The 27,057-nt window shown below is 35.7% G+C and overlaps 1 protein-coding gene across 4 annotated transcripts in view; it reads right to left on the bottom strand.

Annotated features, from left to right (window-relative positions):
* GLRA3 (glycine receptor alpha 3) overlaps positions 1-27,057 on the bottom strand; it is an 85,930-nt gene that overhangs the window by 29,322 nt on the left and 29,551 nt on the right. For all 4 annotated transcript variants that reach the window (XM_015625793.2, XM_015625792.2, XM_015625790.2 and 1 more), the window contains exons 4-5: positions 11,922-12,145; positions 8,928-9,010 (exon numbers count right to left, since the gene is read on the bottom strand). In XM_015625793.2, coding sequence (XP_015481279.1) covers positions 8,928-9,010; positions 11,922-12,145 — 307 coding nt within the window. The remainder of the gene's footprint in view (positions 1-8,927; positions 9,011-11,921; positions 12,146-27,057) is intronic.

Below are 27,057 nucleotides of genomic sequence, written 5' to 3' on the forward strand. Positions count from 1 at the left end.
GTTACTCTTTTAATACACCTCTTAATGGCATTCAGTGACATGATCTGCTGACCCAAAAACTCAGATACACTTCATCTCTTCTTATCTGTGCTGAATGAACCTAGGAGCTAAGAATTAATGTTTATAAATGTAAAAATGTTTTCTACATTTCTTCTTCCTTCTAAATTGTTGATTTTTTTTTTTTGGGAGAACCCTTATACAGGGTATTCAAAGGAACTCAGTCTGACTGTTGAATTACTTGGCACTTTTTTTTGAGGCTGGATGAATATGATAAAAATGATACCACCATATCCTTTTTAAATAAGTAATTAAGATCAGACGCTGCTCAAGCCGCTCCAGGGACATATCAAAAGTGCAAGAAAACACTTGCTTTTTTATTGATTGCATGATATTCCATAAACACAGTTAGAATTCACTATTAAATGGCATCAACTGTGAAAAATCAGAAGTATATATCTTATCGAACTTTGCATGAATTCAGACAAAAAGCAGTTGTGTGTAAAGCAGATTACTGCTTGAAGCATGTAGATTATGGCCAAAAGTGCTATTCCTTGAGTAAAACTCATTGAACTGTCAAGAAACAACTGCTGTGTCAAAATGTATTTCACTAAATCCAGTTCATTCATCTCTAATACGTGCTTTTTATTTTGATTTTCTACTCTGCCTACTAATTCTTCTGTAATGTAATATACTACAAATAATAGCAGCATATTCAAAATGCTACTGTGATAATTAATTTTTATCATGTTTACATTTTAAATGCCCAAATATAGTGTTAGCATTCAAAACTGTAACCAGTTTTGTAAGTCAAGGTCACAGTCATAAATTAAAGGTGCCTTAAAATGCAGAGAAATTAATAGAGATGTGAGTTTATGTTATACCAAATAATTTTAAAATAGTATAACGTTTCCACTAGTATGTTAAATTAAATCAGCTTGAATGAAATCGAAAGAAAATATCTTTTTTCAATTAATTTTATGAGGAGGACCTGCTGAATAGCACAGTGCTTAACACTCAGAATGCTCTTGGCACTGTGTGCAATGTGCGTAAAGGGAAAAAGATATTTCTATGGAAATCACTCTTTAAAACGATCAGTGGTTACCATACCAAGGTATTTATACTATTACAGTTTAGGTATATGGTGTTATATATGCAATGAGCCTAAAACACAATCCCCTAATACACTAATTTTGGGACCTCTGCTGATTAATTGTAATAACTGTCCCTGTCCTGTTCTAGAAATAACAACCTGAATTCCACCTGAGCTTTTGGCTCTTGGCTACTGGCTACCCAACTAACAAATATGCATTATCTTTAAAGCAATTTAAAAAAATGTCATTCAGTAACATATATTTAACTAAAAGTGTAAATGCCTGTTACTGATACTGGTCTGCTTTTGAAGATTAGAAATACACTATGTGCAATTTCCAAATGGTCTGTGAGATAAAAACTCCCAGAAGTTGTGTTCCATTACATGGTTATCTCTGTGCAAATGGAGCAGTAAAGTGTAGCCTTGAAATGTGAAGGCTTTATTCTGAATGGATGTGTGGTTACCAATACAAACTCGTGCTATATGTGCTAGTTATGTTGTTAGACATATTATGTAGCTTGTAAGAACTTCACTGAAATAGGTAGCAGTTATAAAGAACAAGACATTTCTCCTTGGAGCCTATAAGGAATTAATGCAACCAAACACGGTATTTAGCCTCTCATAAAACCAGAAGTTTTTCTCTTTTGACTTTGAGGAGGCGTTGATGACTATTATAAATTGCTCCCAGATATTTTTTTTTACCAGTGACTGGGAAGTACAGTGTTAGTAGGGAATTCCTAGTGGGTAAGTTATATTGCTGAATAAATGACTGACTGTCACTAGCCTAGGTAGTATATGAGGGTGCAGCTCACTGGTGCAAAAAGTGAAATCTTTTATTCTGCATTAATAGCTGAAAGCAATGGAGGCTATAAACCAGCATGGTCTTCAGGACCAGGCCAACTTAAGCAAAATGAAGTGGGTTAGTAAAGACCTCTGTCACCGAAATGCAGTGTTAGGGTTTGGGTTTTCAAGGCACGAATGAATGAAGGCTGGGAAAGGAAGTACAGTTGTTGTCTTTTATGGGACAAACACCAGCTTCTGTGGCTGAAGGAGAGAGCAGTTGGCAATGTATTTCTTTTTGTCTGGGTACTATGCAGCACTTGGTCTTACTTAATTCTATAAAGATATCACTAATTATATAAAATCTAGGTGGTATCATGGAACCATAAAGAAAGGATGGAAGAAACAACCTCGTTATGTTTGAACAGTGGTGCTCAGGAGTTACAGGGCTGGTTAGGTTACAATAATACTCTCTCTATTAACCCAAAGTCTGAGGTCTTGCACATCTAAAATGCAAAAGCAGGCAGTAAATTGTTGGTAATTATGTGACAAAGACATCATCCCAGGTGGAGAATGTTTCCAGGCAGAGTATTTCTCAGGAAAAATGAAGAAGTGTGTGAAAGCCTGGCATTGTAGTCTCTGTGCAAACTGTTCTCTTAAAGAGACAAGTAATTTTCAGGAGCCTGAAGTCATTCCAGGTAATCAGTTAATGAAGCATATACTGGCAGAGTGAGAGCTCTGCCCGAGATGAATATGACAAACTAGGGAACTAAGTAGAATTTATAATTTACTAGAAGGGAAGAGGGCCTGAAACAATTGGGAAACTTGGATTTGGTAGGCAGAAATGTTATTTTAAAAAACAATGTGCAACAGAGAGTGATAAGTGTGACAAAATTAAAGTAAAATTCCATCACACTAACACAGGGAGAAGGTGGAAGAGATAAGACATTGATGAAAAGTAGTTCTCAGGAGCTGTGCCTGCAAGAGTTGATGGAGGGTTTTTAATAACTGGACATCAAATAAAATGAAATTGTAGTGGTATTTTATTTAGTTCATGTAATTGATACAAAACTCTGGCAGATGGTGGACAAGACAGACACAGTAACTGTAGTCTTTAGACAGCATTGAAAATTGTTTAGCTACACTAAAAATTTTCAGTATTTTCAGTTACAGGTTCCAGAAAAAAATTCAGGAAAAAAAAAAGAATGTGATCCTGCTGAAATATTTCTAAGTATCAAGGACATTAAAGTGTCTTCAAAGAAAAACCAAACTTTTCCCTTGGTCTGACTCATCTTTCCCAGAAATACTTATCTTTTCAAAAATGGTGAAATCAACACTCATATGAGGTTCCAGAAAGAAAGAATTAGACTGTATCTTTGTCTTTTGTTTTGTTTTTGTTTTACACTGCCATTAATAATAAATATCAACTTCCCATTCATCCAATTTTGAAAGTATAGGACTAAAGTCTGCCTTAAATCGAGCCCCATTCAATCCACATCAGTCCACATTACTCTATAGAACTTTTTGGAACCAAGATATTTCTATTAGTTGCATGCTAAGAGTAGGAAGATTTTATTTTAGCTAATTCAGTATCAGTGGTAGGCATGAAAAGGCCATTATCTCATAGACAAGACAGTGAAGATCCAACTAGTGTGTCTTGAAGAACTGTTCAAGTGTCTAACATCTCTTCTCTTGCTTCTCCAAGGACTACACTGTCACATGTTTATATGTTATTCAAGGCAAGCAGCTCCCCTGTACCTTTAGAGGCTCTACACCTTTGAACCCTCATTGTCTTGGCAATTACAACATAATTCCTTTATCACATTTGCTGACACTATTTTAATTGCTTTGTCTGTCCACCTTTAGCATATCTTTCCAAAGCATGGGCAAACTTGTGGTCCAGCTGAATATCAATATATCCTGTAAATTTTCTGCTCATTCTGTTTTATTACAGGACAGCTGTGCTTCCCTTGTGTCATTTAAAAATACCTACAGGTGTATTAAAACCTAACTCTTTTCCTCACATTCACATGTCAAAAACAGCATAAAACAACTGAGTGTATCTGGCTTTTTTGTAAAAGAGTTTAGTTCAACTACAAAATTTATTTTTTATTTTTTAATCCAAATGATTTATCTAAATTCCATTCTCATTTCTTTAATTTTTAGTAAGGTACAGGTCCAAAAGTAACATTGGATTTAGTCAGTAAACCCATCACTTCTTCAGGTCTCCAGTTGAAGCAAGAGCTACACTCATGTTGACTAGGGTTATTCCACTGCTCTTCTCTTAGGCATCCCATCAGTTTGCCTCTGGGACAAGCTGCCTGCACATTACTGCTCCTAAGAGCATGACAGACACTTCAATTGTGCCCTGAATTCCCAGCAACATAGCAGGGGGAAGATATGCCAGAGCTAACAAGTCTGGTTTGGGCTTGAGGTTAGAACAAATTCTTCTGCATTACACACTAAATATATTAGCTTCAGAAATGAGCTGTGATTCATTTCAAGGCTAGATTTGTGTTGGAGCTCCAAGAAGGCAGGATTTTATTCAATGTACTTCTGAGCAGCTCTACAGGGTGTCTGCCCCTTGCACTGCCCTTTAAGTCATCTGAAGGAATCTCTCCCTGGGGAGTTATAGGTTTATTCATCTTAGCCTGAATTTTGGAAAAGAATAACATTTAAGCTCAGCACTCTAGCACATCTCTCAAACCTACTATCCCTTGCTGAAGCCTATAGGTGTTCAGCTATCACATTTATTCTAGTTTCTGTATGTCAGCAGCAGTTATACAGTTACTACTGCCCTTTCATCCTGCATTGGTCAGGAGCTGAAGACTACAAGTATCCTGATGTTTGTAGCTGTGTGTCATGTCTCGCTTCAGATAGACACAATACTTTGAGTCACACAATAAAAGCACAATAAAAGCCACAGCCTGAGCAGTTGATAGTTTTTGTGCTACTGAAATGGAGAGAAGCAGTATGGTTTCTATACCTTTGGGCACAGACAGGCATTGGCCCAGTGTGCCCATAATTTCTGTCATTCAGGTAGAGACCTGAGGATTCCCTGGTAGATGAGAAATACTCTCCAGTTATTTTATCTTTCTTACATTGTCTTTGTTGTGGGAAAGGGAAAATGTGCACATAATTTTCTATAATGCATTGCCTTCTACTTCTGCAGTCTGCATACCCATCTTTCCCCTTGTACAATCTTGAAATTAGAGACTGGGGGGAAAGAAATTTCTCAAACAAGAATCATGTGGTATAGAGGGAATTTTCTTTAATAATCCAGAAGACAAGAGCATGATTGCTTAGAAAAACTAAAAAGCCTCCATAAATAAAAAAGGGGAAAAAAGGGCCACTTAAATTTAAAAATAAATATAAAATTAAAATTATGAGGTAAGAAAATGCTTTATACTTTACCTATGTTGCTTTTCATAGTATATTTTTTCTTTTGTAACTTAGTCTTTTCAATATTCTTTGAAAATTTAGGAATATTAAATGTCACATAAAGTTATAATTGCAATTTATGAATAAAGGAACGCTCTAAGGTAAAAGCAAAACTTGAAAAAGGAAGACAAGCTCTAGCATATGAAAGAAAACTATTTCTTTCCTGGGAGACAGGCCATAGAAATAAATATGTATCTAGATGACATTTCTTTGTATCTTATTCAAGCAGAATAAAACTAAAATTATCCCACATGCCTATAGGCTGCCCTGGTGTAAGGCACAGAACTGTAGAAGGGGTTATTTCATATGTGCATTTTCATTTGTTCCCTTTCTAAGATAAAAAAGCAGCTCATTCTAGCTGCTGAGAAATCATTTGGTAAAATAAATCCTTTAAAAATAGGAGACATTTCCACTTAAATATTATTCAGACACTTCATGATCTAAAGAAGTACTTTTGCCAGGGGCAAATCCAGCTGCTTAGACCGACCTTGGAGAAAACATTACATGAGCCAGCTAAAAATAAAGATCTCATTTGGGAAAAAAGGCTATACATGATTTTTTCTTTTAGACTTTTCCATGATGGAGCAACAGCATCAATACTGAAGGAAAGTATATAGTACTAGAAGAAATCACTACTTTAAACGAGAGACAAAACTCATGATCTGTCTCTTGTCAGTCTTTGCAACCCAGTGATAAAATGAGAAAAAATAAAAGATGAGCGATTTATCCTAATTTACTTAGTGACACATGCAGGAACAAGGCTTGCAAGATCAGACACAGTTTACAGAAACCATGAGACAAATGTGCCTTGTAAATTCATAATGTACAATGTCCTACACAGCTTGGCACTCTGTGGAAAAACCAGCAATGATCACCACTTCAAAAAGAAACATCTGGAAGCATGGCTACTCCTGTTTTGCTCCTGCAAACACTTTGGTTTTTATAACATAGCCTGGTGGTCAGATCATTCACTCAGGACATGAGAGGGCTGTGTTCTCTGTTTTGAACACAAATGTCTTCCACTTCCCTAGACAAGGCATTAACCACTAGGGTTAGTGCTTTGATCCCTCTGTTTACATTGCCTCAATGTGCACCAAAAAATGCAAGGCAGACAGCCAGAGCAGAGTATGACACTGTGGCCTAGAAATTAGAGATGCTTGGATGGATTTGGGCTCTCAGGGTTATGTCAGTTCTTACCTCAGGAAATTTGATGTGAAGCCTGGGAAAATGCCAAATGCACCCATCCTCCTTTTTTCTTCTATAATTTTACATAGAACTGGATGCCTTTTCTTAGCCAGAGAGCCTGGAATTTGAATGTTTCTGCTCATCCTCTCCTAAGTTTTGGAAATTGTTCAGAGTTCACTCTCATATAAACTAGTTGGGGTTTTTTTATTTGTTTGTTTGGTTTTTTTAACCTAGTTACCCTTCTTCCTGGCATGCAGATATTTTTTGTAACACTTCCAAGTAGTTTATTTCCTTTCCTGTCCTTCCTGTACAGAGAAACTGGCTACAGACAGGTGAATTCCTGCTCTCAAAGATCTAGGATCTTGGAACTTAGGTCACATATCTGCTTTGGATCTGTCCCAAAATAATCTCAGGGAACTGCTGCCTTGTTCTTGAAAACCTAACTGGTTATTCTGCTATCAGACATGTAAGCACATCCAGAGCTCCCACACGCTGCAAAATTTTCTGCCTCAGGCCATCATCTTTTCCCACAGTCTGTTTTTGATGTCTGAAGTTACAGGTAAAATAGAATTAGACAAGGCAATATGGAAAAAGCTTTATTACTTGTAACTTCCTTATGAAATCAAATTTGATCTTTGTGAATAAAGAATTTCAAACTGTATTTTCTTCAGCTCTTCTTTTGTGAGAACTGCCTCTCTTTACCATGTGAATGTGCAGCTGGGAATTTACTCCCACTGAACTCAATGATTAAAAACAAGACTTCAGTGAAAAATGTTCTGCTGGAAAATACAGTAGAACATTTACAGTGCGATTCAACTAATAAATGTTGGTTCCCTGTGGTGCAGTTTGTGGGAACTGTGGGCTCCTGCAAGGTTTCTCTAAAGCAAACCAGATGCCTGTTTGTTCCAGAAAGCTTAGTTTTTGTCTGACCTGTCCTCACAGCAGCTGAAAGAAAGGAAAAAAGCAGCTGAGTTTTATGAAGCTGTTAAAGCAAAAATTTCATAATTTACATAATATACTTTTTTTTTTTAATGATACATTTTGCTTGTTCAGTCAAACACAATAATTCTTCCTCTTTGAAGCATAACTATATTTAGTGAGAATACTTGTCATCTGCATGTACTCTGATGCAACTGCCTTCTGGTAACCTTTTCTTTAGTCACATTAATTATACAGGTGACAGAGGTTATGGGTAGGATCATCTGCTCAGGTGGACTGTGGAGCTTTGCTCAAATCCTGGATATATAATACCGCCCTAAATTCCTTAACATTTGTGTCATATAATGGTGATTTTAGTCAGGAAAATTTCTGCTGTCAGACTCAGGTGTTGTCCTCATAATGAAAGGCTGCTTCATAATGTTACCATCTGTCCATTGCAATAATAAATCTGGCTTTTATACTCACCCTGCAATATTCTATAAAAGCATACCATACAACAAACAGCTCTGACATACTGACTGATAGATGATTACCTCCCCTTCCCTTAGGTGCTGCTTTGTCCCACTAAAAGAAGAAAAAACCTCCAAAACCACCTTAATAAAATTATGTGTGTTATGTTTCTAATCTATGATATATTTCAAATAATCCAGTATGCTAATTCTATATGAAAAATTATTTTATTTTGAAATATTTTACTTATCGTCCCTAAAACTGTAAAACTAGATCTTTAAATGATTATTTCTTAATCTGTCTTGCTCCTGTCATTAATCTGCACAAATTTAGGATTGCTGGAAGCTTTCAAAGAATGCTTTACTTTATTTTATTTTTGTTCTTTGCATCATTATGAAGATTTTCTGCTGCAACTCTCTTTCAAAGTCCTCTCATTTTAAGGGAAACAGCAATTCCAAAATACTTCATATCACAAGGAAGATGAGAATATAATGCATCAGACAGAATAGTTGATTTCTCCTTTTGTGTTTGTGCCTTGAAATGGCATAGCTGCTTTACACTTTCCATCCTCTTTTAAGTAATAAGTTAACGATGTAGATAAGTAAATACATATATATCTTAGAATATAATAGTTTTATTTCACATAAAATCCCATAAATCAAAATCCCAAAAATCCCCTTAAATTCTTTAAGTTATTCTTATGTTTCCTTTATGTGCTCCCATATTCACCTTCTATATGTGTGAACACACAAAGACTTATGGTGAAACCCTATAAGCAGAAATTTTGTATAAACTGTCACTGGGTACTTAAGTTTAATGATAACTTCAGATATATAAAAAAAATCTTGATTTTCAGTTCAAATAGATATGAAAAACCCTCTTCCTCTTAAAATCATGCATATTTCACAGATTCTACTGATAAAATAGAAAATTAATTTTTAAAATTTGTTCTTGTACCACTACAAGGGATTTTCCTACCTCCTGTATAGCTGTTGAAATCCCTGCAAAAGTATGTATAGGATAATACATTACGCAAACTTACAGCTTTCCAGCTGCATTATACATGTTTGCACGTCCATTGGAAAATTTTTGAGATCCATCGGACAGGAAAGTATTAAAGTCAATCTGAAAGAACACAAAAACCCCATTAAAAATACACCCCCAAAAAAGCCATAGAACTGTGCAGGAAGAATGCATGAATACAATGGAAGCAACTAGAAATAGAATACGTGTTTCAGTAGAAAGCTCTCAAAAAAGATCTCTATTAGCTGAACCCATCTAACTCAGCCTAGTATGACAACATGGAAAAAAAAATTACAGACTTATTACAATTTATTTTTTTAAATTTTATTACAAAATTAATTTTTCAGTAGGGTTGCCTAACTTAATGACAAGTCTAAAGGAATGCAGCAACAGTGTGCCCTTTTGTGCTACAACAGATTTGTTGGACTGTTTCAAATCTTTGGCATAAAACTTACCCAAATTTGCAAGAATTTCCCAACATATGCCAGCTGAAAATTGTGGAGGAAAAGTAGTTTTATGTGTTACTCTCCTAAAATAAGGTGTTTAAAATGTCAACACAAAAGTTTAAACATTTTATGAATTTGATGGTAGACCTAAATATGCCTGTAATTTTGAACTGTAGCTGTGCATCAGTGTTAGTCCTAATACTTCCTGTGAAATTCTTTGCAAATTATAGGCAAAGGTGGTATTTTTAAATTTTAGATAAACACAAAAATTTACCTTTCAAGCAGAACTTCTCCAAGGAATCAGAAAGAAGAATTTATATAAGATAAAGGCACATGTTTTCCCTCCCTGGCCATGCCTAGGTACCCATTCATTATTCAGGGCCATGACTCTACCTTCATTAATCAGTTCAGTTGATAGAATGTCCAACAAAAACCTGAGGAGCTTCAGTTCAACTGCTTACACATAAGGCTCTTCTAGCATGGAAATGCTCTAATCCCCCCTCCCTTGAATCCACTCCTCTGCTTTTGGCATTGGGGCAAAAGGGAAATGGGCAATAGCTGGAAAGTATGGCTGTATATTTCTTTTACTTTTTTTTCTTTTTTTTTTCCCTAACCAAACCTCCTTGATTCATTATTTCTATAATTTCTGTTTAGCCAGACGGTGATGGGTCTGCATTGGAGAGGAGAGTCTGAGGAGGGAAGTCAGACCCATCCCCTATTCCCATGCTGTTAAAAATAGTTCCAAAGGCAAATTTTAGCTAGTAGGCTGGTAACAAAGCGAGTCATTTTGGAGGTACCTGGACTTTGTGCTTCAGTAAATATTTTAGTATTTTATATTAAGTATTCATTGAGCTGGGAACTGCTACCTTCCATTATTTTCTTGCCTTAATTGTTCCAGTGCAATTAGGGATGAGGAGAAATTTAGAAAGAAGGAAATTTAGAGAGAAGGAAATTTAGAAACTTCTGTTTTTAATATCAGCACACTAGCAATTAACATATCTCCCCTTATCAGAAGGTTAACTCACTCAAATGCACATAACTAAACTAGATGCCAATGATATGATTTTAAATCTGTTTTAGAAACTATAGTAGTAGTATAGTATAATATTAATTAAATCAAGGCACCATAAAATTTCTGGCTTCATAAGAAACTTCATAAGCTTCTGGCTTCATAAGAAAGAGGAGCTATCTGGTATTTTCTGTCAGCATCGTTGATGTCTGCCTTTATAAGTTAATATGATATTTCTCACATTTGGGGTTTTTCACTCCATTTTATGTGGCCATGGCCTTGGTCTGAATTGTATTGAAGGTGCAATCTAAACTTGTTTCTGCTGAGTGGTGGGGTCTATACAGTGTACTGTATGTGTTTGAAAGGAGTAGGGAGTTATTTGATTAGAGTGCAACAGCACCCAGTGCTTCTTGGGATGACTCAGACAGTCTGCAGATAATTGATTTAGATCTACTTTCTACTTGAATCCAGAGAAGGAATCCTTTTAACCTGCTTTGAATCTGTTTCTACTGCCAGAATACCTGTTGTGACACTGAAGATTGATAATGCTCCCAGAGTAGCAGACTAACCTCCTTTTGGATATGAAATCCCCCTAAGAATGTTAACCCAACCCTTTCTCTTTGTGTAAGCTTGAAAAAGTGCTGCCTAATTGCACTGGAAGTAGGGAAGGAGGAAGGAGATTCTCTTGCCGCTGACACATCCATGCAAGTCATAAAGTTCTCTTTTTCTCCAGTACCCAAACTGTTCACAGATTCCTGATGTTTCTTCAAAGAGTCTAATTATGCATTAATTCAGTGTCGTAAAAGCATGCAAAGCAAAACACTGAGTGGACAATAGTATATTAATTTTGGAAAGAGTAACATTTTGCACAAGTGAGTCACTGCTTCACTACCAAATCTATACTGTCTAGTGGGGCATTAGCATACTTATATCCAATGTGTTTCTCATTAGGTTGGGTGTTTGAAGTCAGTGGTAAAATGCCTGCTGATGTCTGTATTAAAAGGAAAGTGGAGGGAAGAGAAGTGGGATAATTAGATTTTGTCAGTACTTATGATTGCTGCTTTCAGCTTCTTAAAACCTTTTCAGAAATTTACTTTCCAGTTTTCTCTCCATCTCCAGCCGTAAATGACTAATCTTTAAATGTCATTCTTCCTCAAACAGGCCATGTTTTCATGTTGAAGTGCAACTGCAATAAGGGGGAAAGGAAGTAACATTGCATTGTCATGACATTGGAGGCTACAGACTGTGAAACTCATACATAGGCCAACTCAGACTATAATAGTACAGGACTGTTTGTTCTGTGCAGTGTCCCAGCTCCTCTAGGCTCAGTACCTGTACTTCATAATGGGAAAGATACTTTTCTTATTACTTTTACTATGTGCGTGCCTAATGAGCAATCATTTTCTATTTTAATATTAACAATGAATGTTGACAAAATTCTGCATTCAAAACTCACACATAATAGTTCTGCATGACTAGCAGCTGAATATATTTTTAGCAATTCCTAATTATGCTTTTGAGCAGCTACATGAAAAAGGTCATTAGATTCAAGACTCACCTGATGGAATAAAGTACATTTCCATTTTTGAAAATCCGCAACAACTTATTATCTGTTGTAACTTCATGAAAGTTGGCACCTTTTTCATTAGCAAAGAACAAATCAGGTTTCCAAATTGAATCCAGCATGGATGGATCTAAATCTAAAGAGTCATCTGGATATTCACTGTATGCGAGGCGTGGATCATTCCAGTTCTGACGGAGAAAGATGTTCACTCGGTAATCCTGAATAAAAGAGAAAACAAGCAAAGCTTTATCAAGCATAGGGATTTAGCTTTTATTTCATTTCTTAGCCATGTAATCCCCTGTCCATCTGTGGATGACAAAAGAATTACTTAGCTGAATGCCAGAATGATACCTATTTATATTAGTGGGGACACAATGGATAAGAATAAAGATGCATTTCAGGGCAATCGAAAAAAAATCCTAAGATAAGGAAATCCAACCTCCATGTGCAGTTCATATAATTCCATATAACTCAACCCCTATCACAAATTTATCTTGGATTTGAAATGAGAAGCATAAAAAGAGTTTTATGATGTTACCTTTTTCTGCTCAAACCAGGGGTATTCCCACCTCCTTCTCCCTGTCAGTGAGAACCTGTCTCAGGTTAAGGGAAGTTAAATTAATTTTTTCTCTGTCTCTCTAATCTTTACTTGTTTTAGACCCACCACATAGATTTTCTGTGCCTCAGTTCACCATTGAATATTGTGTGGCAGTAACTTGCCATGCAGCAGTCTGAGGAGGACACGTTCCTTCCTCCTCTCTTCAAAGAGGGTAGAAACAATATAAGTCTTTATGATAAATTAGATTAGCTACAAGTCACCTTAATTTCTGCAGAAAGTCCTGTCTTAATCAAGAGTTCTTTTATAGAAAAGATGAGTGAGTGCTTCAAACTTCTGGAAGTCATTTAGGAGCTGCACATACATTCTGTCAGAAATGTATTTATGGCTCCACACTTTCTTAAAACCTTACCACTCTGAAAACACTTGGTTTTGAATAAAGGTGAATAACAGCTTCTTGTTACATTGCATTTAGAACTAAGGCTGAACATAAAGGCATAGGAGCTATACTTTTATTGGTCATAATAAGATTTTCCTCATTATTTGAACTGCATTAATAGGAAAGGTAAAAATAAAGTAGAGAAAGAGATAGGTTACCTGCAGGGCGAAAATGGCAATTGGTTGTCAGACCTTACATGACACTTCTAAGTAGAACAAAAGTAAAAAATATCACTTGTTTATGGTTAAAAAAAGATGATGGAAATTTATTTTAACAAGAAAACTTTTTGGGTCAGAATGGGAAATGAAGTGTACAGGGCTGAGAAATACAATTTAGCCAAAAACTATGGATACTGGTTATTATAGGTTAGACTAACTTGTTAAAACCCCATTGGTGTAGAAATTGTTGGCTAAAAATCCAGCATTTTATCGATATTGCTCTTAGGAAACTTGGAGCATGCAGCCATGTAGTGGGCAGAATTGTGCCAATGGACCTAATAAAGGTGACAGAAACCTCAATATGCAACATTTACTCATGAGAAACAGTTTTTCATATCTTCAGCATCCTGCTGTTTTGGTCAATTTAATTACTCAGTTTGTCTAAGGGTAGCCAAATACACTAAAAATATGCTTACCAAGTCTTGCCAATTTAGAATATTGTAAATTGTCCAGAGAAAGTCCTGATAAAGAATTTTAACTTCACATAACCTTTAAAATTTACAGGACAAAGAAAGTAAGCAGAAAACTACACCTGAAGAATGAAATTAATTCAAATTACTGCTTCCAGCAGAGAGGAAAAAAGCTCTCTGACCAAGTGGAAGCATGCAACATTAAATGCATAGGAATAGTTAACTGCTTTATTTAAAGAAATAAATTGTTAATTAATTTGTTAAACACACACACACAAACAGACCACAATCGCTTTCAGGAAACGACTGAAAAGTATTTTCTTTTTCATCATGGGTAGAGACAGCCTCAAAAGCCATAAAAAATTCTTATGAGAACCTGTTGGTATTTTTTATAATTAGTACTATGATGTTATACAACCAGAGCCAGGTTTATAGATGCAGAAACAAGGCTGTATTTTCTGTATGTTTCTAAAGTAAGACAAAATTCTTAGACAAGCTTGTACCTCAGTGCTCAAAAAACTGTATTTTTGTGTCCTCTAGTAAGAGGGAATAATAACCCCTCATATAGCCTTATTTCTTTGCATGACATCCCAAATACCATGGAACACAAGTTTCCATTCCAGATTGCTGTATAAAATCAAAAGGACAGGAAGAAGGAGGATGATGGCTCCACTGCCTTTCCCAGCATGGGCAATCCTTAAGATGAAGGGAACATTATCTCTAAACCTGGGGCACTGGCGTGGAGGACTGCAGCTCTCAGGACTTTGCACTTCAGCCCAAGCTTTATATTTTAAATTATATAACCTGAGGTATGTCTATTTACTTTACTTTTCTCAGTAGAACATGTAAAGTCTCTGGACAGGATTAGTTGCAGAGTAAAGGTCTTCTCTCATGTGTTAGACAGAAAAGGTGAAAAATGCATAGCAGGAAGGCCAAATGGAAAAGGAAAATGGAGAATGACAAATGATGGAAACCTTTCAAGATTATATTAAGTTATGCTGTATGTCAGTGTGAGTAAAGTTTATTAGTTTAAATTGTTTCCAGCTTTTAAGATAAAAAAAAGTCCTGGTTAAACTTTTCACTGAAGTAACCTGAGTTATTTTTCATTGTTCTCTCTGTCTCTCCCCTGAGAACTGACTTAAATTGGCACTCATTATTCACAAAAAAGAAAAAAATCCTAATCTATCAAAAGGAAAGAGATATATTTGACTGCTATTTTATGAAGGAAAAGTATTAATCATATCAATTTATAATTACACATTATGAGCACAAGGCCTAAGTGCTTTAAACAAGTAGGATTTTTTGATGCAAACACAGACACCTGAATCAAACTGCCTGAATTGATTTGTTATCCTACAAGAGGCTCCGTATTGTCATGTGCTGTTTGCCCGAAAGAATGGCTCCTAATTCAAATAATTGTGACAGACAGGTCCCTTGAGGGGAGGGAGCAATCATCATTGCAGTTGTGGTGACTTCCAGAGCCTCATCTGTAACCTCAAGGCTGCCATTGTCTGAACAGCTGCTGCACCCTGCTTCTCCAGAACGAGAGAGACTTGGGGCTGCACTTGCTTCACCACACTTCAAAACCTTAGCCACAAGGTGAACCTTCTTAGAGGGTCAGGATGCTGTTCATCTGCTTCATGAGGCTCAATAAAATAAAAACTAGAGATCAAATAATTGCTCTTTTCTGTCCATGTCAAGGCTCAGGCCACCATGGACCTCAATACTAACATTTTGATTAGTAATTTCCAGCACACAGTAAAATCTGAAACACAGAATGTTTTGATTTCTACTTCATTATACTTGTACAGATAGAGCTATATTACCATAACATACAGAATGTAGCTTTATGGAGATTTTTGCACAAATCTCACAGTACTAATTTCCCAGTTCTCACTATTTCTTGAATGCATTTTTCATATGTACTGCATGTGGAACCCTTCCAGATCTGAGAGATTCCAAAATATGCCCCTCATTTGAACATTGAATATCACCTGCTCTCATAATTTTTTATGCTGTTATTTGAACCAAGTCTTCAGAATTTCATGCATAAATTACAGAACTCTCTCTGCTGCCATTCCAAATAGTATGATAATTTTGCTTAATATATACTTCTAAGTGAAATCTAGTCTTGTCCTTTGTATAATGTAGTCAAATTATTCTTCCTTCACTTGTTTTAACTCACTGTAAAATTTTAACGTGGAAATCTTACAGACTTTGAAAGAAGACTGTTAAAAAATGAACATAAGACACTATAATAAATATTGTTTGTGTGGAAATTTTTTTCTTCATGTGTTAACTCTTACACTCCTATTGAAAGCTCATTTTTACTGCTGTATAAGAAAAGCTTATATGTTACAGAACACATTGATAGTTTTAATTTATAATGCTGAGATTTTCCAAAGTTACTGTGTTGGCGTCTGAAAAACATGCAACTTGACATGCTTTTTATTGCTGCCTTGACTGGTATAATTAAACAGGATGGCCTGTGGCATAATAGTACTTTTAGTAATAACATCTTTCCATTTTAAATTTATATTCTGTTAAGCACTGTGGCTGCACTTTAGGTAATTACTTTGTCCAAATTGATGGAATTTTCTAGTTTTCCTTTCTATAGCTGAAAATTTCAGACTGGACCAAAAGTTTGTCAGATAAAAATTTCAATATGCCTTTGACAAAACTTTTCTAGTACAGAAACTGAAACTCAAATATTTAAATTGAAGTTAGCCACTCAAATTGTCAAGTCATTTTCCATGCAGGTTACCAATGCCATTGCCATACCAAAGTAGGAGAAGAACCTTGAAATTCACCCTCACGTTCAAGAAATGCAAATATATTTTGGTATTCTGAAGGATTGCCTTGTACTTCCTCATGCTTAATAGTTGGAGTTCCATCGTTACTGAGATTACTTATGGTTCAGGCTTAATTGTTCAAAAGAATATGTAAGAAAAAGTGCAGGGAAGTATGATACAGGACTGGACATGGTGGTCAGTTCTGTGAGTGTAGACATGAAAAGTTTCATGTATTTGTTTAAATTGATAATGCAAAGGACTTGTGTTATGACTTTATTTCTTGATTGCTTCCTGTAAGTATATCAAAGGGGAGGAAGAAAACATTTTAAATCTAAAGACAAGAATATCCTTCCTTAACTTTCAATACATTTAGACTGAACTGAAATGGTTCATCTATTTTCTCCTGCTAAAAAATTCTGGTGATATTTTCATTGGTCTTACTTATTATAGCAAATAAGGGGATTATTTATTTTTTATTACATCTTTGCACTACTATTACTGGAGTACTGTTTAAAGTTCCTGTGTTGCCAGCATAAGAAGTGAAGTGTTTGAGCAAGTCCAGAGGAGGGCCAGAAAGTTGATAAGAGGAAAGGAAAACATTCTGCTATAAAGGCAGGGTGAGAAAGTTGGGACCACTCAGCCTGGAGAAGTTTGAGTGAACAAATTTTTTACAGTGAGAGTGATGAGGCACTGGAACAAGGAGGTTCTGGGTGCTGCAACCCTGGCAGCATTCAAAGGGCAGGTTGGATAAGGTCTTGAACGACCTGGTCTAGTGGGAGGTGTCCTGCCCATGGCTGGGGAGTTGGGACTACACACTTTTTAAGGTCCATTTCAATCCCTTAACATTGATTATGTGATTAGAGGGCTGAATTGCAGCAAGGATAGTGCATACAGCTATTCTCTTTGGCATTTCAATTAATGAGTGAAAACCACTTGCAACAAGCTCCATGCTCCACCATTAAATGTAACTCATTAATCCATCAAAGATTTACCATAGCAGCTAAAGAGAAATTAACTGTGATTTAAATCAATTGCTTAGTCATTAGCTTTAATTGACACATTGAATCTGTGTCAGAGTACCAATATTTGAGTAATGCCAAACATCCCTGAGAACAAGCTTTTCTGTACTGAAGAGCTGTAGGGCATTCATTACAAGAAGCAACGCAGATATGGTGTTAATTATGATAAAGAGTTTGTCTATGGCACAGAGAGATCTGCTGCTGGATATTTCCATAGGTGGAATGTCTCTTTCTAGAACTGATTTGGGCAGTGGGTAAAACTAAGGATGTCCTTACTGTTCTGACTCTGGAATTATGGAACCCGTAGAGAGGCTGAGAGCGATTGCAGTACTGTACCACTCCCTTGGAATGAAGCAATTTTGTGAATTTTCTGATCCCTCCCTCAGACAGCAACGTCTTCATGGATGTGCCTTAGGAAAATGATTTCTTGCAATTTTTATTTCTAATCCTCCCACTCCTATGATCCTATTGTATAAGGAAAAGAATCCAGTTCCACACGCAAACACATGGAAAACTTTCCTGTCTGGTCCTGCCTGAAGTTAGCTGGCTAAATACTTTGTGGGTGATTAGGATATCTAGATTTCAGCCCTTGAAGGCTGAGGATGAGCAATAAGGACTGCTCAGTTCCTGGATAAAAACTCTAATCCTAGTCTAAATTGAAAATTGTGCGTGCTCCTGCTCCCTCAATTAAGCAGAACAGCCCAGATGGATGGGAGGTTGAGGTGAGGACTAACTTGCCTCTGATCTCAGAGAGATTTAAAAATTGAATTATTCAGAAAAGACTGTTGATGGATTTGGATGAACAGCTCCTCTGAGCAGTTGATTTTAAAGCATGTATTAATGTTTTTAATATTTCTAGGGTTTTGAGGGGTTTTATGGTAAGTTAATTTTTGGGGTTGTAGTTTGGTTTTGTTTGTTTTCGTACATTTCAAAACTAGTGGATATCCTGATGGGTGTCCTGAGAATGGTTTGGTTAAAAATTTATTTCCGTTTTGACTAATTCCTTTAAGAGTTTTACTCCAATAACTATCCATCAATACTCATATTGAAGTCAATATAACTAGAACTAATTTGGCAATGAGCTGGCAAAAACTAGTACTTTAACATTGCTACCTGTAATGTCAGACCTCTCAGACTTCCTTAAAAAATAAAAATTCAGAGTTCAGCAAATAAATTTACACACTACTTCTGCCCTGAGCGCTCTCCCTAGGTGTGCCACCTGATTTTGTACCCTTGGATTCTGAAGCTCGTGTTAGCATTCTGGCTGGCACAGATGAGTGCTTCTTGCTTTATTTTCTCCTGGGATGACTAACACCTCATTTGCCACCACTGCAAATGATGGAGGATGAGAACTCACTGCAACTACTACAGTTCTGTCTTTGCCTTAGAGAAAGTATTGGGTCATTTACAGCATGCTTATTAGCACAGAGCTATTGGACTTTGTCCCTAGCTAAAAAAATAATATAGTCAGTGGTTTCTGAGACAGCTCCTTGATTTTTGCCTTACTTACTCCCTTGTCTTTTTTACAAATCATTCAAAATCAGTTGAATTCAACAATGTGCTACAATATCTGCTTACGTTCCATATCTTTTAGGGCTAAAACATTGCAAATGGATGGGTTATTGAGTTTATTATCAGTAGCAATACTGGATTTAGTTTCTGTGCTCACATATAATCATCAGAAGTCAAAGGCAGTTAATGTCCAGGATGCTTATCCCTAAAAAGATTAATTATAGTGCTGTCATACTGTATAATAATGTTTGTCATAGCTCCTACTGCATGTCCTAGAATATTTATTAGTTAAAGATTGAATATACTACTCCCATATTTAATGGAAGCTGTGTGTTCCCAAGTCCTAATGCATTACACTAAAATCACATTTTGAAACTTGTTCAGTGTAATTGCTTTTTTAAGCTCTAGCTCAGGGGCTTTTAAAATGTTTGCACTTTCAAGCAGTCGTATAAGGGATTAGATGAAAAAGGACATTACAATTACATGAACAAACAACATACACTAAGCCTCTGTCTTCATTTGGTCCTTGCCATGTTCTCAGTTGACAAAAGATTCTTGGTTTTTTCTGCAGGCAAATGGTGTGTCCTTAAAGTTTTTGCTCTAACAGCAGAAGGTACTTCTTGCTAAGTGAAAAGTTAAGTTTTTCTGAGATTATTCATTTTTTCACATGAATTTTTGGTGCTATATATTCCATTTTGTTATTAATGAATTTTGTGTTAGCCCTTTGAGTGTGACTGGTTTCAATGAGTGACTGAATGGGCTAATTTTATAAATCCTTAGTGAAAATATGTATTTAAAATAATTCTCTGTTTCATCTTCTCAGAGAAATATAACTGAATTAGATCAAATACAATATTTGGAATTCAATATTAAATTTCCCTGATGCTTTCCTTGTGTTGGTAGACAATTATGACATTGTCTAGAATAAGGTAAGTAAGGTAAAATAAAAGGTAAAACTAAACTAGGACAAGCCCAGAAGCGAGGCCTGCTAACTCTTGTAGTCTAAACACCTGCTAAAGTCAGGTAGGAGAAGAAATATATTTCTAACTTTAAACAAACTTGATCAGATATGAGTTGACCTTAATTTTATTGATATGCATGAAATACACCAAGAGGTCTATTAGGAAAATCATGTTGCTTTACAAAGACACCATGGCAGCACATCATATTTTGTGTATATTTGAACTGTACCACTATTGAGGAGAAAGAGAACAATTTGTTTGTCTACCCAAAGACATCATCTAGTGGCATTTGAAAAGCCCTAAGATATTTTGCCTTTTGTCTGCTGGTTCAAAAAGCTGAATGCCTCCTGCAATTCTGTGATATGTCTACCTTCCCAGATAACTCAGGGAGTCTTAGGGATTATTAAAGCCACACTAAATGCACTCAGGCAATGAAATAAAACTTTGACAGACACAAACTCCATTCAGTATCGATTTGCTAACCTGTTCCTTTCATGAAAAAGTTAACTTTGTGAACAAGTACATGTGGGTCTAGCCGAGTAGTAAGGGAGAAAGAAGAATTGTCAATTTTATGGGCTTCCAGTAGATCCATGATGAAAGGGGTAGAAGTAAAGGTTACTTATTAAGAAGTGAATCCTTATTTTAAAAGATCTCAAATACTATAATTTGTAATACTACAGTAGTATCAGAATATTGTCACAGGCACAAATATAAAACATTTTCCCTACATTTTGCTAAGCTGGGAAATAGTCTTTTTACCTAGTAAGGTGTAATATAAATGCTTAAAAAATGAAGCAAAACGATCCAAAATTATTGAAATAATTAACCAGTGTAAAATATAAATATATACATTGAAAACTGTTCTTATATTTGTATATAAAATATGTTTTATGTATATATATATATGATATACATTAACAAGAAATGGAAATTATGTATTTAATATAATCAGTTTTATGAAACTGTAGAGCAGCCACATTCACAAAAATAAGGAACAACATATTCAAGCAATCAAGGGACCTAATAATGGCTGACTAGAAACATCAAATTTTCAGTATTCTATCCTTTCAATCCTACCAGGAGTTAAGTAGCTAAACCTTCATTCAATTTAAATCTTTTAAAAGAAGATAGAGGAACTAAAAAGAAGATTGTGAGAGATTCCCACATATTATAGCTTACAATGTTTGTAGATGGAAAGCAAACTAGAAATCTTCTTTAACTAATCCTGTTATGCCAATAAATTAGCTTGCATATGTTCCTATACATTTATGTTTTGAAAATCCATTAACTGAAAAAGAAACCTAGTGACTGAAAGATCAGTTAATGTAAAGACTGCTTATTTTTTAAAGCAAGGGAATAAATTCAGATTCTCCACAAGTGCTTTTGAAGATTATTGTTTTATCATCAAAAACAGGTAAACAAGAAATAATGAATACCTACTTTTTGTCAGTTATGTACATTCAATACATTTGTTTTTAATTCACCTTCACTATCTTCATGGTTGTAATAAAGTTTAGGTCAGTACCTATTCACACTGCCTTGTTTCCAGTGAGAAATGCTTTGGGGAGGTGGCTGCCTGTTTCTTTTTTTTTCTTTTTTCTTTTTTTTTTTTTTCTGGGGAAGAAAGGCATGGGATTAAATTTGCTCCTAGGCAAAATTAAATTTTAAGCCTAGAGGCTTGCAAGTTGGGATCTTTCCAAGCTCTGGGGAAGGCTGCAGCTTGTTTGAGCTGAGGTAAAGTTAATTTACTTCACAGTGGCTGGTACAGGGCTCTGTTTTGATTTGTGCTGAACACAAGGTTGATAATATAGAGGTGTTCTATGCTTTAACAGAGCCAAAGTGTTTTTTGCTTTCCCAGATGCTGTGCTGGTGAAGAGCCTGGGGCTGCATGAGAAGTTGGGAAGAGACAGAACTGGCATGGCTAACACCCACAGACCAAGGGGAGATACCATACAGCATCACGCTCAGTATATATCGGAGGGGAGAAAGGTGTAGGGGGACAAGAAGGAGTGGGGGCATATTTGAAGTGATGAAGTTTGTCTTCCCAAGTGTCACACCAAGTAACTGTAATGTGTGATGGAGCCCTGCTTTCCTGGGAATGGCTGAACACCTGCCAGCCCATGGGAAGCAATGAATTAATTCCTTGTTTTGTTTTGCTTGTGTGCTCAGCTTTTGCTTGCCCTATTAAACTCTTTATCTCAGCCCATGAGTTCTCTGGATTTTACCCTTCCAATTAATTCTCTCCCTGATCCCACTGGTGGAATAATGAGGGAGTAGCTGTGCAGTATTGGTTTGCTGGCTGGGGTTAAATCATGACAAGAGGGATTTTTGTTGGCTTTGCAGTGCTTTTGAGCCCTGGATAAAATTATTGAGAAATTCAAAGCCTCTGCAAACTGGAGCACTAGAGGCAGAGGAGCAGAGAAGCCTGTGAGCTGGGATTACCTGCAATTTGGAGAGAAGGAAGAAGGTGTCAATCTGCAGAAAGAAGGCAGTAATGACATAGGGAGTGGCATGTCAGTAAAAAATGCGCATCAGACCACACCTTGCTGTGATCATATTGACTTTTAAAGAAAATTAAAGCCTGATTCACAAACTCATCATACTACTTGTTCTGCTAGCTTTGGCCATAATTGATAGCATGATATGTATTGTTTATGGAAAAAGAAAAATACTATGCAAAAAACAGATTCTTACAAGAACTTTGGATAAATTGTATAATTATATGGTTCATTTTAAAGTATTATAATAATTATATGTATTTCAACTTTTAAAAAATATATTATTACAATATGTCTTTGCACTATAGGTATGATGTATAAAAGTCAGTCAGTCAGTCTTTCATGCTGAGTGATTACTTTGGCTACTGTAATTAAAAATTCACACCCAGCATATGCACAGCCAGAGTGCAGGAAGTACTAAGTATTCAGAATAGAATGACAACATGATGGGAGAATGGAGTTTCTCAATGATGCTAAAATGATACTTTGAAACTTATTCAAATCAAGAATTTCAAGGTCATGTGGAATGTTTTTACTGGGAATTTTTCTAGGGCATATTCACTAGACTCAAAACCAGAAATTAGGACAAAGGTGACAAGCCAAAAATCCTTTATTTTCTTAATTCAGGTTCATTCAACAGCTACTCTAAAATCCTATTCCATAGCTTTTGTTACTGTAAACAGAGTTAGCAAATTGCAGGTTCATGCAAAACTGAGGGAGACAGGCTATAGTCTTACAGTGATAGATGGGGATTTATGGACTTAACTCCGATTAGCGCTAATGGGAGTTAAGGACAAAAGCCACATATATCATTATGAGATTAATTTCCATTGCTTAAATACATATCATGAAGCAGCTGCAGTAAAGATATTTTTTAAACTATTACTTTTCACCTAGATCTTTGATTTAACTATTTTTTTATAATGTTTCTACACTGGTGTTATAGTTTTAGGAAACATCACGAGTGTTACATAATCATAACCCCAAGTGAGTTCATCTTTCATGATTGCAACAAAACGAGAAACTTCATAAAGAGCATACCTCATATGATGTGAACAGAGCTATGTAGTGATGCCACAGTCTTATTTTCACAGATAGTAAGATTTCCTACAACAGTGATTGAGTAGAACTCAGCTTGCAAATTAGATATTTTCACAGCTTTTTCTGGATAATACTGCAGATGTAGATTTTTAGGAACAGCCTACCTGATAACAGCCTTTAAACAGATTGAAAAGACTAATATAATAATGTGGAAGTAAGAAAGAAGATACAGGAAGGGATGGGAGTAATGCCACATGATTTCATAGTGCAGTACTGTACAAGTAATGGTTTTCCCTTTAAGTGAAAATGAGCAATCAGAGGAAGAGGAATCAATGCAAACAAACAGATAAAGGGAAATAAGAGGTGTGAACTGTTCCACAGCTTTGCTAGAAGATTTTAGGTAAACAAAGGATATAAAAATTTAATTAAAGGCTAAGTCTCCCTTGGAATGAGAAGATAAAGATTCTGGAAGAACCTTTGATAAGTCTGTAAAGAAACCATTTGGGTTTTAGAAAGCATTAGAACAGGTGAGGAGTAGTATTTAAAGCAGTAGCAAGGGCTTGAGCTGATGATGAAGGAGGTCACTTCAGGTCTTCTGTAGCTAATTGCAGTAAGTGCTATGGGGAAGTAGAAAGTTTTGTGTCTATAAACTGAGTTATTCAGCTTTCTGTATAATAAAGTGTTTTGCAAATTTTTAAAGAATGCTTGTTAAAATGAACCAGAAAGAATTGGTATACATTGATATACCTGGATGACCTAATTATAATGCCTATCCTGGTAAATATTTATCTATTTTAGATAAACCAGAACAATTATAGCTTAGAGTAGCAAGGCAACTGTAGGTCTGGATTCAGCCTTTTCTTCAAATGAGGTAAAAAATATTTGAAGCTAGGTTTTCATCAATGTAAAGAAGAATTTAAAAAAATGTCACCCAGCACACAAGCAGCAAGGCTTTTTCCCTAGACCTAAGAAACAACCTCTGACTAATGGGTTATAAAATATTTTCACAACTTGTTTATGCCTGAAGTTGGTATAAATGTACACCTGATTTGACATTTCTTTCAGGACCAGGAAGTCAAAGATACAGAAGATACTGTATGCATTTGATAGTAGCATAGACATATTTTTTTTTTGATAAATCAGCATATCAGTTACTTGACCCTCATGTTTCTACGCACAGCTTCAAATTGAACTTATCCTTAACCAACACCTCAGAAAACACATCCTCAACACCTGTTAGTGATACAGGTGTTGATGTTAGTGATACAAAACATCACCCTTGATCTGCTGTTGCAAGCAGTTGGTGCCAGGTCACACCTTGCAGCTTGGTGGGACATCTGGGACATGGCTGTGCTACCTTTGCCTTGTATTCTCTTGTCCCTCTCCATTCATTTTGTGGTTGTAAAACCAGCCAGTGTTTCACCTGTATCTTCCAGGTAATTTCCAGGGAATTCCAAGATTCCCTTTTAAAAGTTATTCTAGACTAAAAGTTCCAGAGCAGAAGGGTACAAATAAATGTTTTCCATTTCTGCTTGGAAAACCAATGGGCATAGAAATTATTTTTTAAAAAAAAAAAAAAAAAAAAAAAGGGATGCTATTTGTTTGCTAATTTGTATCTTGTATATGTAGTGTTGTGTTTTTTGAAGCATACTTTGGCTGCATCCTATAGAGTTTTCTTATAATATGGAATAGATGCTATATCTCAGGAGGGTGATATGATCTCTCTGCTTAGAATGTAGGTGCAGCAACAAGATTTTTTGGATTAGTCCAGACATGTAACAAACTGGACAGCTGTAGACTCACTAGGATTTGTAAAATCTCTGTCTGCTCCTGACTCTGTGACCCAGGGATCAGGGTGGCAGAAGCCAGTGTATGAAAATAAAGGATGCTATATAATCTGATGTCCAAACTTGTACAAGAACAGTTTTCTGTGTCTTGATAGGAGGAAGCTGATTGTCAAACAGGGAATTTTTTTTTCCAGTATATTTTCAGTAAAAAAGGCATCTCTTTCCTTGTATTTGAAACAGTAGTCTAAATGATTAATTTGAGGAAAAATGTCTGGTGAAACTCTTCAGCATTGAGGTTTGTAATGTGTACAAGTGAACATTTCTTCCAAGCAATCTATTGAAAGACAACCTAGAATAGGTACAACAGAACAAAATCAGAAATTCTTACTGAAGAAAGATGAGGCTAAAGAAATTAAAGAGTTGTGGCTCATGAAAGGACAGTAATTATGGTGGCTTAAAAATGGGTTTCTCTGGTTTAAAAGCTCATTTTATTTGTAAATGCAAGATAATCCCATTAGTGGGGGGAGTACAGAAAGATTTATAACGTGCTTCCTATCAACATTCAATTCTTTTCAGACTGAATCAAGAAATACTCCTGCACAAAAACATGGTACGGTCAAATAAGAGACATATGATTTTAAATTGTTAATTGAGATTAATTAAGAGTGTAAAATTAAAATTAAATTAAGTAATTCAGTGTTAATTGTCTTCATGTTGCTATTTGCCATCACATCTCTGTGATGTCCCTTTCATGCACTTTGAGCACATGCATTATGCTAAGCGTATTAACACACACTGAGTAAAAATTGCTGTAAATCTGCATTAAGGTCAGTGTTGTACCTGACCTTTAAAACTCAGAAAACCTTGAGCAAATTTATCAGTCACTTTATGTAGAGTAAAAGCAGACATTTTGGTATGGCCTACTACATACCAAATAGACTAATTGCTTTGTGTATTCAATATTCTGATTATGAATTTCTGCAGCTGAAAATGTTGGCACTGATATTATTCTGACCCGGCGTGACTGAATAATCTGTTCTCCTTTATTTTTTTTGGCAATTGCCAACAATATATATGACACTTCTCTTAATGATCACAAAACCTTTTAGCCTTAGGAGATAGAGTGTGAATACATGCTTAAGCTACAAAAGCTCTCTAGAGGAACTTTTCAAGGTATTGTGATAAATGCTGAAATTTAAGTTCCACTGCACCAGTAAGAAAAGTATTTACTTTTCTGTAGTATATGGTTCCCATATTGCCAGTATACATTCAATTTATGTGACCAAGCAATCCAAATGATTTGTCAAATTTTTAATGTTATGTGTGCTTAGGTACATTACTATTTATCTCAAATGTAAAACTTCACATGTTAATTTGTATTAAATATGTTATAATGAAATAGTAATTTTATTCTGGGCTTTCACAATTTTTTAATCTTTTATTCTTCCAGATTTCTAAATTCTTATGTGTAAAATCCCAGAATAATGGAAACTTGTAAAATATGAAACACTGGTTATTTGTGAAACTTAGGTTTTCCTTTATATGTGTGAAGCAATGAGTTTTACTTGTTCAGAGGATGAGTGAGAAGATCTTACTTTGTGAATATCGAGACATGCACAGATCTAGTGCTACCACTCAGCTTGATAACACAGAAAAATTGGTGAGGCTGGATCCTATGTAGTGCCAATGATAAAAGTCTGTTTTAGGGAGCTTTCAGTTATGTAGTTCACTTTTTTGACTGCCTCCTCAGAACAGACATGACATAAATGAAATTGCTCATATAATCACTTAAAATCACCTAGGTTCAATTAAAACCACAGCTTCCTAGCAAGAGGTGGCATTCTTCTGCCTGCTGTAAACTATCTGATTTGTATTTTGAGAAAGAATATGAAATAA

This window comes from Parus major, chromosome 4, assembly GCF_001522545.3.
Source record: "Parus major isolate Abel chromosome 4, Parus_major1.1, whole genome shotgun sequence".
NCBI lineage: Eukaryota > Metazoa > Chordata > Aves > Passeriformes > Paridae > Parus > Parus major.